The 19,295-nt window shown below is 44.3% G+C and overlaps 1 protein-coding gene across 4 annotated transcripts in view; it reads right to left on the bottom strand.

Annotated features, from left to right (window-relative positions):
• Window positions 1-19,295, bottom strand: part of pi4kaa (phosphatidylinositol 4-kinase, catalytic, alpha a) — a 94,336-nt gene that overhangs the window by 56,045 nt on the left and 18,996 nt on the right. For all 4 annotated transcript variants that reach the window (XM_063211627.1, XM_063211626.1, XM_063211628.1 and 1 more), the window contains 18 exons: window positions 18,477-18,572; window positions 17,572-17,755; window positions 15,311-15,411; window positions 14,568-14,736; window positions 10,495-10,545; window positions 10,128-10,236; window positions 9,716-9,852; window positions 8,891-9,024; window positions 7,909-7,991; window positions 7,729-7,799; window positions 7,304-7,428; window positions 5,196-5,277; window positions 4,535-4,618; window positions 3,857-3,946; window positions 3,288-3,407; window positions 1,862-1,954; window positions 1,306-1,462; window positions 327-454 (listed from right to left, as the gene is read on the bottom strand). In XM_063211627.1, the coding sequence (XP_063067697.1) occupies window positions 327-454; window positions 1,306-1,462; window positions 1,862-1,954; window positions 3,288-3,407; window positions 3,857-3,946; window positions 4,535-4,618; window positions 5,196-5,277; window positions 7,304-7,428; window positions 7,729-7,799; window positions 7,909-7,991; window positions 8,891-9,024; window positions 9,716-9,852; window positions 10,128-10,236; window positions 10,495-10,545; window positions 14,568-14,736; window positions 15,311-15,411; window positions 17,572-17,755; window positions 18,477-18,572 (2,014 nt within the window). The remainder of the gene's footprint in view (window positions 1-326; window positions 455-1,305; window positions 1,463-1,861; window positions 1,955-3,287; window positions 3,408-3,856; window positions 3,947-4,534; window positions 4,619-5,195; window positions 5,278-7,303; window positions 7,429-7,728; window positions 7,800-7,908; window positions 7,992-8,890; window positions 9,025-9,715; window positions 9,853-10,127; window positions 10,237-10,494; window positions 10,546-14,567; window positions 14,737-15,310; window positions 15,412-17,571; window positions 17,756-18,476; window positions 18,573-19,295) is intronic.

Here is a 19,295-nt window from a genome sequence, read left to right as displayed (position 1 = left end):
TTATTTCTTCATAGTCTATAAATAATATTCCCTTATAGCTTATAAGAAAATTATCATTCAATCTAGTGTGGGAATGGTGAAATTTGGGAATGATGTCAGTAGAGGATTTTGAACAAAAGTAGCCCTGGGGTTGTTCTCAGTAACCCTTGGGTAGCCCTTGGTAGCCCTCAGACCCAGAAAGGTTGGGGACCACGGATGTACAGTATCTATTCAAGTCATGTATTCTGTATTCTGCCATGCCACTTATGCGCTTGGTGGGCAATTATTCCTATTTCAGAAGTGACTTTTCGAGGAGGTGGGTGGTACGTGGCTACGGGGTGACTCACCGGGACCTCGACGCCGGTGCGGGCGGCCAGCAGCCAATCCCAGCAGGCGAGGGCCGTCTCCATGCCGTGGTCCGTGAACATCCTCAGAGGAGACCAGCACAGGTGGTGCAGCAGCTGAGGGTCGCACTCTGCAACCACGGAGAAGACATGGCAAACACACGCAGTCAGTACTGATGGACAGACGGACAGACAGACAGACAGACAGACAGACAGACAGACAGACAGACAGACAGACAGACAAACAGACAGACAGACAGACAGACACGAGTATGATCCCATACAGACACAAACTAGAAATGTAAAAATGCTTTACGCGAAACTCCTGGTGGTGTCACGAATCGATACATGCATAACTTTAATAATCATCCTTTCAATTTTGAACAACAACAAAAAATACAAAATAAAATTGAACAAAAAGCCATAATTGTCACATTATTTCTACATACCTTTGGATTCTATGTCTCTAATTTTATTTTAACGAGCTCAGATCTGACCCAAATATGCAAAGTACAAACTGTGATAAAATCACTTCCACAAGCCTTTTGCAGTTGAAAAAACCCACTTCAGTGACCATACTCTATTTTGATGATGATCCCATTAGTTCCACATACAGTATCTATGAAGTTGAATTTAAAAAAAAAAAAAGTGATCATGCTGTCAGTTTTCACCCCCAAAAAAACTATGATGTTAATATTTGCTCCACGGACGGAGTTCAATGCTATTAAAACAGATGGGGGGGTGGGGTGTGTGTGTGTATGTGTGTGTGTGTGTGTGTGGGGGGGGGGGGCACGGGGCCCCCGGTTCGAGTCCAGTCGTGGTCATTTCCTGATCCCACCCCGTCTCTCTGTCCCACTCGCTTCCTGTCACCATCTCAGACTGTCCTATCAAAATAAAGGCATAAAAGCCCCTAAAAATATATTTTAAAAAAACCTAAAAAAACAAAACAAATGAGAACATTAGGGAACCTCTCTCTACATGCCTTTAGAGCTGATGAGCAGGGCAGCCAGTTTGAACATGGCCTCTGTGAAGGCCTCGGGGTTCCCGCTCTCCAGAACCTTGTTGAGCTGACCCATCATCAGCCGGTTCAGGTCCGACGTGCTCTGAGTCGCCTCCGCAAAGTTGATCATGCCAGCCACCTGTTTGGAGGTACACACACACACATGCAGATAAGCAGGTACACACACGCACGCACGCACGCACACGCCCACGCACAAACACGTGAACACACACACCAGAAGATGTCAGACACCAGACATTTTTCCTTGAAAACAGCTTTGCATATGCACTTTGACTGGCCTCTTGAATAAATTGAACTGCACAAACACAGTTCATCTTTATTATTGAATGAGTATCTGTGTTACTGTATATTTATTTGTGGTAGAAAAAAGAATATATAGTTGGAAGGAGTATTATATATGCTTTATGTGGCATTCAGAGCACAGTTGAAAAGAATACAATGAAGGGATTAAACATAAAAAGAAAAGCTCAAATGAGCGTTTGAATGAAAAGGGTGTGTTTTAGTGGTTGAAGTTTACCTCTCCAGCATAGCGATTCCTGAGGTTGAGAGAAGCCATGAAGTTGGAGTAGTCCTTCTTCACACAGGCAGGCCTCTCCGTCAGCTGCGTAGTCTGAAATAATTATTAATAATATATTAATAAATGCTGTTTTATTATTTTTATTTGTTTTAGGGCTTTTTATGCCTTTAGTTATGACAGGATAGTGAAAGAGGGACAGGCAACGAGTGGGGAGAGAGAGACGGGGAAGGACTGGCAAATGACCCGAGTCGAACCTGCGTTGCCGGTGTTGTAACCCAGTGCCACGGTAGGGCCATATATTAAAAAATACGCAATAATTATTAGACATGTAATGGCTCTCATCCTGTTACACCACTAGGCATGATAGGGTCATTCTTTCTATCAGCTGTGTAGTCTGAAATGGGGCAGTTTAAATGTTAGAAATGCATGGCTCACATACCGTTCTTTAAAAATGCCTACACAAGGCACTGTGAAACAGTGATGGCTGGCTGAAATACTAAGGTCTTCATGAGGCAATAAATACAAAATTGTGCTCTTTGAGGACTGCGATCACACAGACACGATTTGAATATTAGTGAATATATAATGTCAGAAACACTGAAGACTGGTTGGCATCACTTTGGGACAGGGAACAGTGAATAAAAGTGGGCAACACAATGTAAAGCAGGATAAGGACCACCCATTTCATCCCTTCTGGCAACGTCCCTGCCATCACCTCAGACTTAACCAAAAGCTGTCACTGTTGATTCACCCAAAGCCATCCTCGTATCCCGATTCATGTAAACAAATGTTAAAAGTGTAAACAAACATGTCCCGCCTATCACCCCTGACTTACCCAAAGCTGTCCCTGGTTCACATGCGGTGTCCCATAACCTGTGACTGACCCCAGTGTCGTCCCCATGATATCCTTGATTGACCCAGGCGTGTCCCCCCACTAACCCTAATAGACCATTCTGAACCGTCGACCAGGAGGCGATGAGATAGCTAGTCTGATTGCAGCGTGTGTCAAAGTCAAGGGCACTTCAGGCCACAGAGGTAAGAAGGGATTGGTAAGAGTGGGCATTGGAGTGGCAACCCAGGGGTCCCCAACCTTTTCCAACTTGGGGCCCACTCGAAATTGTCACAAATGTTCGGGGCCCACCTCTGACCCAATAACGAATAAAACTCACATAAATCAGCAGCAACACACACCAAAATGTGATTAAAATAATTTTTATAATATTATTTCAAGGCCCACTTCGTATACACTTTGGCCCATAGGTAGAAAATCACTGCCCTAATCATTATACCAAGGCTGCCCCATCTACAGTAAGTCCACCAGACCCAACCGTGCCCCCCCCCCAATAATCCCTGATTGAAACTGACGGCCGTGTCCTGCTGACACCCCTACTGAGGTGTTACCACACCCATAGGTTGTGTCCCTCACCCCCAGCGTGGTGCTCTGACGGTTGTATCCAGCGAAGTGCAGTATGCTCTCGGTGGCCATGGCCAGGCCTGTGTGCTGGGACAGACCAGAGACCCAGTTCTGGTGCTTGTTTAGGTACTCCTGTGAAAAGAGAAACGTATTGCATTGCATTGCATTGTATTATATTGCATTGAATTCTACCATACGTCTCATCAACACTGGTGAATCATTATGACCCCAATCTTTGATTTAAAACAATCTTAATTAAAACCAATCAATTCACCCGACCATACGTACAGCCATCAACCAAATTTTCCCTTAAAATGTTCTCTTTCCATCTTTATTCCTTTTTCTTTCGTTCTTTCAGTTTCAAAGTATTGTTGTGTTTTTAATATAGCGTCTTGAATAGCGCTAATAGCTTTAGACCAAACAAAAACAACAGCAAGAGGGAGTCTCCAGCATAGTAAGATGCGTTCCCTGTGCATAGTAACAGGCACCCGCAGCATAGTAAGGGATGTTCCTTGAGCATATACTAGTACCGCGTACCTCCAACATAGTAAGGCACGTTGCTTGAGCATAGTAACACGTACCTGTAAATGGGACTTGGTGACAGAGGGGGCCCACTTCATCGCCTCCTTCAGAATCTCCCCACAGCGAGCCGCAAAGTCCTTCACAATACTCTGCCGGAGGGAGAGACGAGCGGGGAGAGGCACTTTTCAATAAACACACTCTCATTCTTTTACTGATCCATTCCCCAGTCGTTCACTGGGGTTTCTTTTTATACAGGACTGCAGTGTGTACTCCCTTCAGAAGTGGACGACTAGGCCTAAGAGTATGGACCCCCGACTTGGAAAAGCATTTATTTTATTTTATTTGGTAATACAGGAAGAAAATGTATAGAGCCGGAAATAGAGCCTGAAACAGCGTAGCCCCATAATGCACGCCGTTGCACCAGTGGCACGCTGTAACAGCCATCGGAAAGTTAGTACTATGTCATAGTGCTGCACTACTACATGATACAGGGTGGTTAGTAATGCGCCTTGACTTGGTCATTGCCATTCTGGTAACGGCAAGTTTAGTACGCTGCGTCTTAAGGGGTTAATACACAAACATGTACCATTTGGAGTGGCATGATCTAAGTCCATCTGTAATAGCCGTACTGTAATAGTCAAATGATGAATATAAATGTGAGTATGTGAGTAAATAGTTCACCAAAAAAAGGTGTTTGTGTGAGAAAGTTGTCCATGTGTTGGTGTGATATCAGGTACCTCTCTGGCCTCGTACGTGTCTGGAACAGTGATGTGGTATGGTGTGTCTGGGATGTCATAGTATGGCTGGTCTTTGTGAATGTCCTGACGGGTTAGAAAAAAAACATCATTAGTTAGATATAATCGGCTCACATTATACTCTTAATCTATTTTTTCATTAGTGCCATTAATTACTTTTTACCGGGGCTTGACATTAACTTTTTCAATCAACGACCACTGTGGCTAGTGGTTTTCCGGAGTCATTAGCTATTCAGCCACAAATGTGATATTGTTTTTTTTCTTTATCATGATACTGTACATCTAACCTCAGAAGATGAGGTGCTAAAGCAAGAAAAGGAGTGCATAACTTTCTACATGGAAATAAATCACAAATAAAAACTGAGAAATTGAGCTTTTTCTATAACTTAAATTCAAACAATTGATACACAAGGGCCAAAACAGCAGAATTTAGGCAACTCTGATGTCATACAAAGGAATAAGCTACCTGCCAAATCGGCTAGTGACACTGACAGTATTACTATCCACAGCCAAGTTTTACCAGCATTTGGCCGGTTGGCAGGTGTCAATGTCAAGCCCTGCTTTTTTACCCCGCTTAAGTCCACATATATCCCTATATACATCACTCAAGTACTGGGAGACCAAGATGTGAGGAGAGACGTACAGCGCTGAGCGAGAGGGAAAGTGTCTGCAGAATGTCCAGCATAGTCTTCAGCACGCGACCGCTCCACAGCAGGTGGGGGAAGCTGAGGACAAGACCAGCAATATTACAAACATGCCCATGATATCTAGGGATGCACCGATACCGATACTGGTATCGATATCGGCACCCGATACTGCTCATTGTATTCGTACTCGTACTTGTACTCGTCAAGCCCTTGCCGATACCAGGAACGATACTGCTATTACACAAAACAATGCAAAATCTTGTCTCGTTCTGTGGACTTGAAAGCAGCATGGAAAAAAGTGTCACCTCATACATTTACTAACATTTAAATCTACATGGAAATTGTCAATAAAAATATCACAGGTGGAAAAAAACAAGGCCATGCATTTATTTTCATTGTATTTTGGTGGTAAAAGGTATCGGTACTCGGTATCGGCAAGAACACACATTAATGTACTCGTACTTGTATCGGTTTTCAAAAAAGTGGTATGCCCAAGTGCATGTCCATGATATATTACATAACAAACTGCATAGGCCTACTCACTACATACTGAAGTCTCAACAATCTGGTCTGAACATTATGTCCCATGACAAAATACTTACACGAACAGTCCACCATTTTCAGAAATACTGGATGCTCATTTTACACCTCCCCTCAAATGAAATCTATTGAGTTTTACCTTTCTCCGGTTCTTCAAGCCGCTCCCTGATTCTGGTGATATTATTATGCAAGTTCTCAGGATGTGAACTGAATGCGACAAGTTGGTACAGTACCATTCAGTTTTTGGTACCATCCGGTTTAATCATAAATGCAATACAAGACGTAATATCACCCGACTCTGAGAACGACTGAAAGAACTGAAGAAGGGTACAACTCAGTTATTCATTTAACTTGTGTAACATTGTGTAAAATGAGCACATTTCTAATAACGCTGGACTGTTCATAGAGGGCTGTTCAAAGTTTGATCAAAGTCACTGAAACACTGTATCTTTTTGACATTGTGTGAGTTTGCTATCTAAACGGCTCTTCAACTCCCTACTAACTATTCATCAAAGTTTTTTTCCCTACCCCCATCAATGAAACCAGACTATCATATTCCATTACTGTGTAGAATTAGCAAGTAGCTCATATCCATTTGGGTGTGTAAGCATGATTAGCCTATGCAAGCACAAGACAAGACTCAGATTAGCCCTCATGTGTCTCTGTGTTAGCACTGTTAGCCTATATAAACACAAGTCATTCATTAACTTCACTAAGCAAACAATTAGCAGGGACATAATTGTCTTTAAAATGGCTTTACATAGATCCAGAGGGGCTTCAGGTGGAAACGAGGCCTTGTGAGCAGACAGGGTGGAGAATAATTCACAGGCCTGAAATTACAGAACATTTCTAACATTTTGTTGACTATTGCAGTGTTTCCCAACCAGGGGTACGTGTACCACTAGGGGTATGCGAGCACACTGCAGGGGGTACTTGGAAAAATTGTATTATTATAACAAATGTATGGAGCGGTCACATCAGGACAGAGAAAGCGATATAGAACATGAATTAGGGGGTACTCATGGCACAACTAAGAGGCTTAGGGGGTACGCGAGACAAAAAAGGTTGGGAAACACTGGACTATTGTGACAGAGTGACCATAACTAGGGATGTGATCGTGTGATACTACCATGTCAATGAGCCTTGTTGTTTGGCATTGTGGTCAAGGTTCATGTTTGGTGTCCCGGGTTCAAAGCCAGGTGGGGTTACCTTTCCTCCCCTTTGCTGCAACTATATACTACCAAATATACAATGTAGCCCACTGTCCCATACCCTGGCTGATACACTAGCATTAGGATGCGCTTGCTAAAGACAGTGCCGAAGTTTATACCAAACATTTTCTTAGTCCCAACAGAACGTCTCTGCTTAAAGCACGTCACTGCCTTGACACGCCTCTACCCAGGGCCGTTGGAGCTGCTCAAAGTCGACTGCTTCCTATGGGTGGAGTTCCCGATTCCCCCGGAGCTCAGAAACTATATTTGTATTGCTCCTGGCCTGACTAGGAGACGTTGACCTGGCTGGGATTTCAGAGGTTTCAGCCCTGGCAACTGGGGTGCTCACTTACGTCTCAGCCAGGCCAGACAGGTACTTGTCGGCCACTCGGCGGATGCGCTTGTGGATGTGGTTGAAGTTGACCAGCAGGAACTGGGCATGGCGCTCCAGCTCCTCCTCATGGGACTTTGTCTTTGTCTGGTGTAAAGTAAGACGGAAATGAGGCATTTTACAGTAGAAAACATTTAAAAGTATACAAATAAATACGTTTTCATACGTTTTCTTTCGTATGTGTTGACTAACAGGGGAGCAGAGTGAAAGTAAGGTGGGGAGGACTCGATATAAAGGAGACTCTAGCATATTTACAGTAGAACCCAAAACAATAACCCCACTTTCATTTCCAAAAGATGTATTTCAGACAATGGATTTGCAGAAAAGTAATAGTAGAATTACAGAGTCTGTTTTACACTTTTTTGTAGCTACTTAAATTGCACTAACCTTCTCAGCCATCATCTGAAGAAACACCTCAAAGACCTTGTCCCCCACAGAAATCACACACTGCATCATCCCTGCAATAGCAATACAAAACAGTATCATCGGTCAGTTTATTTTTCATAACTGGACGTTTACGAGCATGTTGCAGTTCATGATGGACAGATCCCTTCCCTGTCAACCCACCTGATTTGTCCTTCTGAATGGCTCTGTCCTCAAAGTATCTGAACATGACCTGGAAACGATCCGAGTCTTGAGAGCGTAGCACCCTATAACATGAGCAAAAAAAAAACCCCCTGAGTAAGCAAGATGGGCAGTTGATATTCTCAGTCGAATAGGGCTTAACGTTGACCAAACTGGGAAAAATACAGGAACTATGGATGTTGCTATCATTTAGGCCTTATCTCATGCACTCATGTCTCAGGTGTTCATCTGTTGACCCACTTCTAATAATATCAGCATAGTTCCATTGTTAGCGTGCTCAAAATTATTTATTTTTTTCGAAATATTGTTTTTTTGTCTTTCATGACTTTACTTAGGACAGGACAGTGAGAGAGTGACAGGAAATGAGTGGGGAGAGAGAGATGGAGAGGGGCCGACATAGGACCGGGGCCGGCATAGGACCGGGGCCGGAATCGAACCCGGGTCGCCAGCGCAGCAGCACAGTGCCCTACCGTTAGCGCCATGGTAACCAGAAACCGGGGTGGGGAACCTTTTTCATTCGAGGGGCCACTTAAAATTCATCCGAGAGCCGTAAAAGTCCTTCGAGGGCCGTACTATGAGCACAAACCAGGATTTTGCCATGCACTTTCGGCCTATATTGAAGGCAGCCACCTTTAAAACAGTCCCAACCTTCTCTAGGTCCCCTGAATATAACTTAATTGTAGATTAATTGTAAATTTCAAGATTCCTTTACAAAATATGTCATTTCATGTGAAGCTGCATAACATTAAAATTACATCGGGGTCCGGATAAAACGGCCTCAAGGGCCGCAAACGGCACTCGAGACATAGGTTCCCCACCCCTGCATAAACTATTGTGCTGGCTGATGAGCTACTGAAATGCCTTTTGCAAACAATAAGGTGAACCACTTCATGTGACCCAAGCTACTGTAGCTGTCTTTTATTTGATGATCGCCGCCTCGCACCCCACTGCCTCCCACTCTCACCTCATGTACTCCAGCCGGTAGACAGAGAGCAGGTAGGTGGACATGGCGAAGTCCAGCTTGTTGATGAGGGCAGCAGACTCGGCTGCGGGATCCAGCAAATTGATGATGGTGCTCCTCAGGTCATTCAGCTCCGCCTATAGGTGTGGAGGACACATGACATGACCTCAGTGTCATCACATCTTTATTTGGCTGCCTTTTTAGTGAAAAACTGATTTTTTTTTTTTTAATTGTATAATAATGTATCTATTCATATTCAGAACAAATACAGAGGTATTATGTATTAGGGAGCCTTTTTGAAAAGTAAATATGGTGTGTGCAGGGCAAATGAGAGGAGAGAAAAAGTACAGAAAGACACACACATATACTGAATGAAGAGAGAGAGAGAGAGAGAGAGAGAGAGAGAGAGAGAGAGAGAGAGAGAGAGAGAGAGAGAGAGAGAGAGAGAGAGAGAGAGAGAGAGAGTTATGCAAGTCCTTTTTCATAAGTACTGCAGAAAAGGTAGAAAAAAATGGGTCAAACTCTGGAGTTGTGGTGTTTTCATTTGTTTACACATTCTGGAGAGGGATTAGTGACTATTTAGCGGTGTTTGCGTATAAGGTGATTGTTTTAATGTGTAAAGTAGTTTATCTGTAAGGAGGTTATTTTTTTCCCACAGTATATCACAAACCACAAACAAACCAAATAAGGCCACAAACAAACCAAATAAGTTTTTTTTTTTTTTTTTTAAATACCGATGTGTTCATTTTCAGTCTGTTCATAACCACAAAACTTATGCAAAATGGAGGCATGAGTATTGGTGAATGGGTGGGTGGAGTTTGTTGTTACCGCGGTGACAGTGTCGTTCTTGAGGGCGGAGTTGTACTGCAGTTCCGAGCGCAGCGGTTCTCCACTGGGGAATGTCAGTAGAGGAGACTTGGTGGCGATCTCACACACGCCCTCATACCACTCCTCTGGCCACAGCCCTGCACACACACGCACACGCACACGCACACGCACACACAGACGCACACGGACACGGATACGGACACACGCACACGCACACGCACACACACAGATGTTAAAATGAAGGAATAAGAGTCCACCATTGAAATGGCAGAATGCAGAGAAATAGCCACACTAGCACAGGCAAACATTGTGGCATCTCAAGTGAACTGATTTTTCAGAGATTACACTTCAATGACAAAGTGGTCCGAGCCGCGTATGCATGAGTATTCTGCTAGTTTCCCATTGCTCTCACCTGAGCCCTCCACGGCAAAGCCCATGACCACGGAGTAGAGCCAGAAGTCCCTGAAGAGCTTCTGCAGCCGAGGCTTGGCCTCTTTGATAGGAGGCAACCGCTTAGTCAGCTGCAAAGAAAGAAAGAAAGAAAGAAAGAAAGAAAGAAAGAAAGAAAGAAAGAAAGAAAGAAAGAAAGAAAGAAAGACAGAAAGAAAGACAGAAAGAAAGAGACAGACATGTGTACACGCACGCACGCACACGCACACGCACACGCACACGCACACGCACACATAGTTAAACAAATATTTCCGAGCAATACTCCCTTTAATAATGCATATAGATGTCCCATATAAACATATTTTATATTGTGTGTGTGTGTTACTTACGACTGCGATGACTGGAATGAGCACTCCTAGGTTGCCAGCACTGCTGGACGCCTACAAAGAGAATAGAGAATAACAAACACAAGCCGGTTAGTTTTCTTTTCAGCTCTGCCTTCATCTTCTTGGAGGGAGAGAGAGAGAGAGAGAGAGAGAGAGAGAGAGAGAGAGAGAGAGAGAGAGAGAGAGAGAGAGGGAGAGAGAGAGAGAGAGAGAGAGAGAGAGAGAGAGAGAGAGAGAGAGAGAAGGAGACTCAGAAGTCAGAGAAAGAGAATAATGTACCATATTGCATAACAATCAAAGTCCCAGAAAATCAAAGGAAAGAAATGCGAATGAAAAATGAATCTTGGGCTGCCATGGGAGAAGATGAAGGAGAATAGGGGGCAGGTGGGGAGAAGGGGAGAAGGGGCAGAGGAAGGGACAGGGGAAGGGCCAGTGAAGTTAAAGTCCATATGCCTCTGTGAATAGATGTGATTTAAGGTGCTTCTTGAACGTAGCCAGTGTGGGGGCCTGGCGTATGTTGGGAGGTAGACTGTTCCAGAGCGTGGGGGCAGCAACACAAAAAGCTCTGTCACCAACAGTACAGAGTCTGGCTCGGGGGATGATGAGATTGTCCTTTTCAGAAGACCGCAGAGACCTGGACTGGGAGTGGGGTTGGAGGAGTTCAGAGAGGTACTGAGGAGCAAGAGAGTGAAGTGATTTGTATGTCAACATGTAGTAGTTCTGTATGTGTGACACATTGTGCATGATTGTGCAACTGCGAGTCGTGCGTCCTCGTGGGGGTGTATACAGTATGTACCGTGAGTACTATTCTATGCTAACTGTGAGGGTGTGGAAGAGATTTGTGTTTGTGAATGTGCTATTCTGTGTGTGTGTGTGTGTGTGTGTGTGTGTGTGTGTGTGTGTGTACTGTACATGCGTGCTAGGCCACACCTTGAGTGCAGGCCCCTTCTCGCAGGCCCTCTCACCCTACAGGTGTGTGTGTGTGTGTGTGTGTGTGTGTGTGTGTGTGTGTGTGTGTGTGTGTGTGTGTGTGTGTGTGTGTGTGTGTGTGTGTGTGTGTGTGTGTGTGTGTCTGTCTGTTGGGCCCCACCTTGACCAGGGCTCTACAGTGCGAGCATTTTGCTCGCATATGCCCCTAAAATAAATGATTGTGCGAACGAAATAATAGAAAGGGCGCACTTGTGCGAGTAGATATTTAACCCTTTCAATCGTATTTTGCTCCTAAAATAAATACAACCCATAGAGAAACGCAGGAACATGTGAACGAGAGAAGGCGCAAAAGACACCGTGCGCGCCGCGCACAGAGAGTCAGAGGCAGACAGACAAATAGTCGGAGGAGTTTTGAAATAAGATAAACGTCGGGAGTATCGAGCGCTTCCAATGACGGAGAAGAGCTGGACAGAAACTTCAGCGCTAGAATTGCTAATTCTCCGCTTAGCACAAATGCTAACAAATGCTCAACCTGTTAGCTTAACTTTGTGAGAAGAAATAGCTTCGGTTTGTACATAGAACTACACTTATCTTGTAAGTACGTGGCTTGTACTGTTTATGTTACTCCTCCTGAGACGTTGGCAAGGGAGGACATATAGCAGGCTCTCTCTGTGCGCTCACTTGCTCAACTGTCATCATCATCACGTCACGTCATGTGAAGTTAGTATTTTCTTGGACAGTCTCGGGGTGTAGCCTAGGGCACGATTTTGATGTGCAAGCCTTCAATATTGTCAAATTGTTATTTAGAGGAAATGTATTTGGTCATCCACTCTTTTTTGTTTCATTTCTAAAATGCAAGTATAGAACAATTATATTTTCAAAGGGTAATGTTCAGATTACTGAGTTGCTGTTACTGTGGTACCAAATGCAATTTAAAAAAAAGTGTAACCCATGGGTAGGCTGATTATAGCCTCATAGGCTACATAGCATACCCATATGGAGTCATTGTATTTTCAGGACAGAAGTGTAATTGCCTCTCTGGTCTCTCTTGTAAAAAAATCTGCCCCCCTGACCAATTTCATCACAGCACCCTGCCAGATCCTGCTGTGTAGGCCTAAATTGAAACACCAGCTCTGTATAGAAATTAATGTGATAGATATAAATTTGTAATATTTTGTTTAGTCCTTTTACTGGGGGGAAATTGGAAAAGTGGCCCGAAGTGATTTTAATTGTAGGCCTACCCCTCTAGAATGTGTATTTGTGTGTGGAAAGAGTATATTCTCTGTATCTGTGTGTTAATAATGAAGCTGCGTCACAAAAACTGACTGTGCTCCTAAATTTTTATCTGTGCCCCTAAATGTTTTCACTTAGGGGCACAGGTGCTCCTATTGAAAAAGCTAAGCGTAGAGCCCTGACCTTGACTATGGGTCCCTTCCTCCTTTGAGTCCCAGCTATCATGTGTGTTTCTGGGCGCATGCGTGTACGTGTGTTTTTATGTGTGTGTGTGCGTGCGTGTGTGTAGGGCCCTGCCTTGAGAGTGGGCCCCTTCTCACTGGCCTGCTTGCCCTCCAGGCCCTGTGTGTGTGTGTGTGTGTGTGTGTGTGTGTGTGTGTGTGTGTGTGTGTGTGTGTGTGTGTGTGTGTGTGTGTGTGTGTGTGTGTGTGTACTACATCAATCTACCTTTGTGAGGCCACTGCTATTGGAGCACACCCACATGCTGGGGCCCACACTCCATGCGGGGCCCAAGTCCTGGACCCCACATGTTAAATAATATGAATGGAAGGCCCCCACAAAGATATAAAGGTTGGGCTGTGTGTGTGCGTGTGTGTGTGTGTGTCTGGGGCCCCACCTTGAGAGTGGGCCCCTTCTTACTGGCCTTCTTGCCCTCCAGGCCCAGTATGTGCGTGCGTGCGTGCGTGCGTGCGTGCGTGCGAGCGCGTGTGTGTGTATGTGTCAGGGGCAGTGTTCACGCTAGAATTCTTACAGTCCAGACAAGTGGCCGGCTGCATTGCAGAATACCGGACATTTAGAATATCTAACGGACCTTCCCTCATATAGCCAAACACACACTCCCTAATGGGTCAAAGTGGCTAGTAAATTGGTCTTTTCTACCAGCAAAACTTAAATTTCACTAGCATCTGGGCCAGTTGGCTGGTGTTAAAGAGTCAGCTGCTTGTATGCACGGGGAGCAAACGCGCGCTCTCTTTCACATGCCCTAGAGCTCGAACGAACTGAAAGAAAAAAAACAGCCAGCCAACGTGCTGCGTGCATAGGCATAGGTCTATCTGGCCAAGTTATCGACTGAAAACATTGCGTTTTATCAGCAAACCAGAAGAGGATTTCCCTACTCAAATTGGGTAACGATGTGATCACTAATGGTTGTGCAGTAACGGTAACAACGCTACTGAAATTTGAACTGTATTGCGTTGTGTCCCTGCGCTCTCAAGGGAATTGACACGTTCCGTACGACGCGCTCTATATATGTGGGCGTGTGAGATACATCCACTAGCCATTTTGGCCGGTGATGAAAAAAGTGATAAAGCCCTGCATGCACTTTTACTGGGACTTCTCATGAGCATATCGTTCTCTGAAATGTTTAATTTGACCCTCGACTGTAGCCTAGCCTACTTGGAGATCCACCACCATTTTTTCAGCAGCGGTAAAAGTGAAAGTGATTCGATGCTGCGCATGCCATCGCATTGGGTCCCAGGCTTGACTTCGCATCTGGGCATGAAACGGTTTTGCAAGCGCAATGCCCTTTGTGTTTACTGATAAAATACAAAAAACCCTGAATTGTTCCTCGACATCAGCCAGCGTGAGTCAAGTGATAGGGAAGCAACTTGATTGGGGAGAACGCCGTGGGGGACGAGAGCGCAAGCAACACTATTGCGTGCTGTTTAGACTGACACGTTCATTTACATAGGCTATTCATAACTATTTTCGACTTTGTTCAGTTTCATATCACTGGTGTTTTGTGTAACATTCAGTATTTAAAATGAGCTAATATTATTTACTGATTAATTTTAGTCATTTTTTTGTCTGACATTTTGGCCGGTCACATTTTATTTTGCCGGTCATTCATGATGCAAAACGGCCAATGTCCAGCCACAGCCGGCTAACGTGAACCCTGGTCAGGGGGCCCCCACCTTGAGAGCGGGCCCCTTCTCGCTGGACCTCTCACTGGCCCTCTTGCCCTCCAGGCCCAGCTGCACAAACAGCTCCAGCAGGTTGACCAGCAGCTCGTCCACCATGGTCTCGCTCTGCAGGTTGGCCGCGATGTTGGCCAGCGCGTTGATCACTGCCAGCGAGCAGTGCCTAGTGTGGGAGCACACACACGCACAAAAACACACACACAAACATGCATGAAAACACACATATGACAAACACACATACGCGCGCACATACACACACACACATACACAAATATAATAACACACATATAAGAAACACACGTACATAAGCACACACATATACTCAAGTACTATAAACGAACACACACGGACACGCAAATACATACATACATACACACGCATGCACACACGCGCACGCGCACGCGCACGCGCACACACACACACACACACACACACACACACACACACACACACACACACACACACACACACACACACACACACACACACACACACACACACACACACACACACACAATGCCCAAGAAGCAAACGATACTCATGATTCATGACTGCGTAGTTGGAATTTGACATGAAGGAAATTATATACAGAATCAATATTCATGATTTTTTCGTGATGTCTGCCACACTGCAAATTCACATTTGCAGAAGCAAAGACACAGTCACATTCCACAATCTTAACCTCAGTTAGCACATCCCATTCCCAGAATGCATCTGTGAAGGCCTGGAGTACGCACCTGTATCCATGGTCCTTGTAGTCTTTGGTGGAGTAGACCATGGAGCTGGCCTTCACGCTGATCTGCTGGAACAGGTTCCACACCTCCTGGTAGATGTATTGCTGTAAGCGGCAAGCAGGGAGAGAAGACAAGACACAAAGATTATTTACAAACAGAATTTTCAAACAAACGGGTAATTCCTCGCACTTCTGCTTTACCATCTGGTGCATCAACGGGAGAGAGGCAGGAAATCTTTAGTAAAGACTAAAGGTCAGATTAGACTTCTGCAACTGCGCTCGTCAAAACTCGCGTGGGAGTGGCCACGAACCAACATTGTATTCATGCATCTGCGAGTTCTGCGAGGTCCGAGGTCTCGTCGCGAGCCACATTTGAAATTGCGCGATTACTTTCACTACATTGTAAGCACTGCGGTCATTATTAAGCAATGTTGCTTTCTATCCCGGTTAGCTAGGTATTTTCACACAAATTGCAAAGGCAATGCACTGGTATCATTATTTGACATACCCAGTCTGTTTTCACGAGCAGAAAATGCAAGCATGTAAAGACAGTTGATTCTGCCGATGTGTGTTTACATTCGGTGGAGGAACGGTAGTAAAACCACAGGCATTGTGCCACGAGTGTTCAACTGATGCATTGTTTGTTATTTAGCTTGTAGCTTTGTGTATTTACACACATTTACACACAAGGCATTAATATAGTTTTTAACAGAATACAGCTCTGCTCTCGCAAACTACTGGCATTGCGCTGCCACAAGAACAGAACAAGGAAGTAGCGAGACGACCAATCATAGCGCCTTTTTGTCTGCGTACTCCGCGTCCGTCCGACGGATAGTTAGAATTTTTTCGAGGCGCTCGACGACGGGCGCAGAGCCTCTGCCAGGGGGACGTGGACTCGCACAGGCAGAAAACGGACGGACGCAGAGGCTATGCGTCCGAAGCATAAATCTAGCTTTAAGAGACAACACCGGAGCAGCACAGATGTAACTCTTTTTATTGTTTATTCAAGTGCGTAACATGACTAACGTTTCGATGGTTCAACCATCTTCATCAGAGTCCATGACTCTGGACTCTGATGAAGATGGTTGAACCATTGAAACGTTGCAATGTTGTACACTTGAAAGAAAATCAAACATCATTTATTATAGGAAAAAGTCTCAACATACAACAAACAGTCGGTTTACATTTCATGCGCCTTTCAGAGTCATTGTGTGACACTCTCTTGGTAAAACCATAAAACCCCTTAAAATATCCAGATATACGGAGAAGCAAAATTGACCGAATAATACAGCAGAGTTTAAGTTAAAGGATAGGGTATGCAAGAGCAATGTTATGTGTGCATCTCTGCTATATTCCTTTTATCAGCCAAATAATATTGGAAATTAACAAGCTGTATGAACTCATTGAAATCTTTGTTGTTCCATTGTCTCGGACATCAGTGAGGTCAATGAAATAGATGAATCAGTGTGTTGACCAACAGTCTTGTCTTGGGACTGACACTGAAGGCTAAGAAGGGTAACATTGTTATGGGAGATTAAAGGGGTATGCCACTATTTTGGGGCTTAACACAGTTAAAATCGTTGGCCAGGGTTTATAAAGGTGGTAAAGTGTCTTATTTTTCATGTAAGCCGTTGTCTTGCTTTAAGACAAGTTGAAAGAGGGAGTATGTAGCTAAGCTAGTGAAAGTCAATGGATCACTGTAGCATGCTACACGGATCCATAGACTTTCACGAGTGTGTGTGCACACGTCGTCTCCAGGGTGAAACTGTGCAACAATGGACAGGTGTAGGCTACTTTTGGTTGTATTTTTGGCATTCCTGCTCCCGTTCATGTTTATTCCCGCTCCTGCCCACTCCCACTCATCTTTATTCCCGCTCCTGCCCACTCCCATTCATCTTTATTTCCGCTCCTGCCCGCTCCCGTTCATCTTTAAAAATTTTGACTCCCATCCCGCGGGAAGGGGGAAAAATGTCATCCTCTAATGTGTATGTGTTTGTGTGTCTGTCTGTCTATCAGGCTTGTACGAAATTCCAAATGGAAAGAATTTCAATTCAAAGTAATGCCATAATACGAACACTAGGTGGTGGTGTTCTATGTACTTTCAATGGGTGGTGTAGATTAAATTCAAAGAAATTCAAGGTAATGGCAGCACCTAGTGTTCGTATTATGGCATTATTTTGAATTGGAATTCTTTTCATTCGGAATTTCATACAAGCCTGCTGTCTATCTGTGTGTGTCTGCATGCATGTGTGTGTTGACTCTCACATTCCCGGTGATGACCATGCAGCCCAGCTGGTCTATGATGAGCACGTCCAGCTGCGAGGGCGGCTGGCAGAACTTCTGCTGCAGGATCTGCAGGATGGGCTCCATGACGCGGGGCGACTCCCGCAGAGCCACCGCGATGTGGCCCAGCGCACGGATGGTGTGGTCCGGGATCAGGTGCGCATCCCTGACGGACAGGCAGACACAGATAGACACATGTCTTTGACTCTATAATTTTACAACTGTGTACTATAACTGTATATTCTGTTTTTTTAACCTTGCTTTTTTTTAAGGAACATCAAACCTGTCAAGGGACAAAAGATGGAAATTAGCCACATGGCTATAATCTTGTGTATTTAGCATTTTTGTTTAAATGCTGGTAATATATGCTGTCCCTTTTTAAATAAATAAACTTGTAAACTTGTAAACAGACAGGCACAGACAGACGCAGACAGACGCAGACACAAACAAACACAGACATGGACACATACAAACAGACAGGCAGGCACAGACAGACGCAGACAGAGACAGAAACAAACAAGACGCAGACCGTTGCAAACAGACACACATACAGAGCACATACATTCACAGATGGTCAAAATTGTGTTGCTGGTGGTCATTATAAAATGTAGCAGCAGTACAACCAATAATCAATAAGCTGGTTCTATATTTGCTGACTGTCAACAATAGGTGTTTGGATGACTAGTAACTACTGTAGATGTTGTAGTTGTAGAGGAAATGTCTGGAAATTCAACAAAAGTAAATGGGCCTATGTTGTTCGTGTGACTGAACTTTATACAGTTCAAAACAACACATAAATCATTTAGTCAGAAGAGCAAAATAATTGCTTGTTCAGATGAATGGAGAGAAAAGCTCACTCAATGAAGAGTAATCAAAACAGAACATACTTATCTGCCTCCTGGGAGATATACAGACGATTGGACAGGCTGGCCAGGAAGGCTTCAACGATCACAGAGTCCATGGTCAACCCAGACTTCAGAGACCTGTGGAGATATAAGTATACTGCATGTCGGATATGAGGAGGACTTGGTAGAGCACTTCTGGAAACCCTTGGAATCAACTAGTGCTCTTGGACTTAACAAAGTAGAGCCAAACAGAAGGAAAACAACCCAGGTCTAGGCACTCAGGGAGATCTTAATTTTTGGGCTAGTGCATAAAAAACACAAATAAAAATACCCTGTATCAGCCCTTCGGCCTCCATGAGAGTGTTGTATGTTAGATAAGTTTAATTTCAATTGTCTGAAACAAACCAAAACAAAAACAATGTTTCTGAAATTGGTTCAGTGATTCAACTTGAAAAAAAGGGGGGATAGGTCGTTCTGTTTTTGTTTACCCACGCCCACAGAGGTCAACTACAGCAATCGTCTCAGATGCCCTCAAGAGCACTGCCAATCAATGGACTCAATAAAAGGTCATCTGATCCTCATTAAAGCAACACCACATAGTTTTCTCAATGGTGATAGCAATCTGATTATCTGGTAAACTGAAATTTTAAAAAAAAACCTTTCCGTGTTTCATGAACTTGAAACAAGGGGAAAGGGGATGGGTGGGACAGGATGGAATGGATTGCCCTCCAATGGGCTATTAATGTACTACGCAAACTTGGAGGAATGAATCTCTTTCTAGTCCCTCCACCAGAGACAACCCAACTTCCAACAAGTAAGACGACTGAAATACAAAAAAAACCCCTTCATTTTGCTTTGAAA

This window comes from Engraulis encrasicolus, chromosome 12 (genome assembly GCF_034702125.1).
Source record: "Engraulis encrasicolus isolate BLACKSEA-1 chromosome 12, IST_EnEncr_1.0, whole genome shotgun sequence".
NCBI lineage: Eukaryota > Metazoa > Chordata > Actinopteri > Clupeiformes > Engraulidae > Engraulis > Engraulis encrasicolus.
This window is presented reverse-complemented; position numbering and strand designations above follow the sequence as displayed.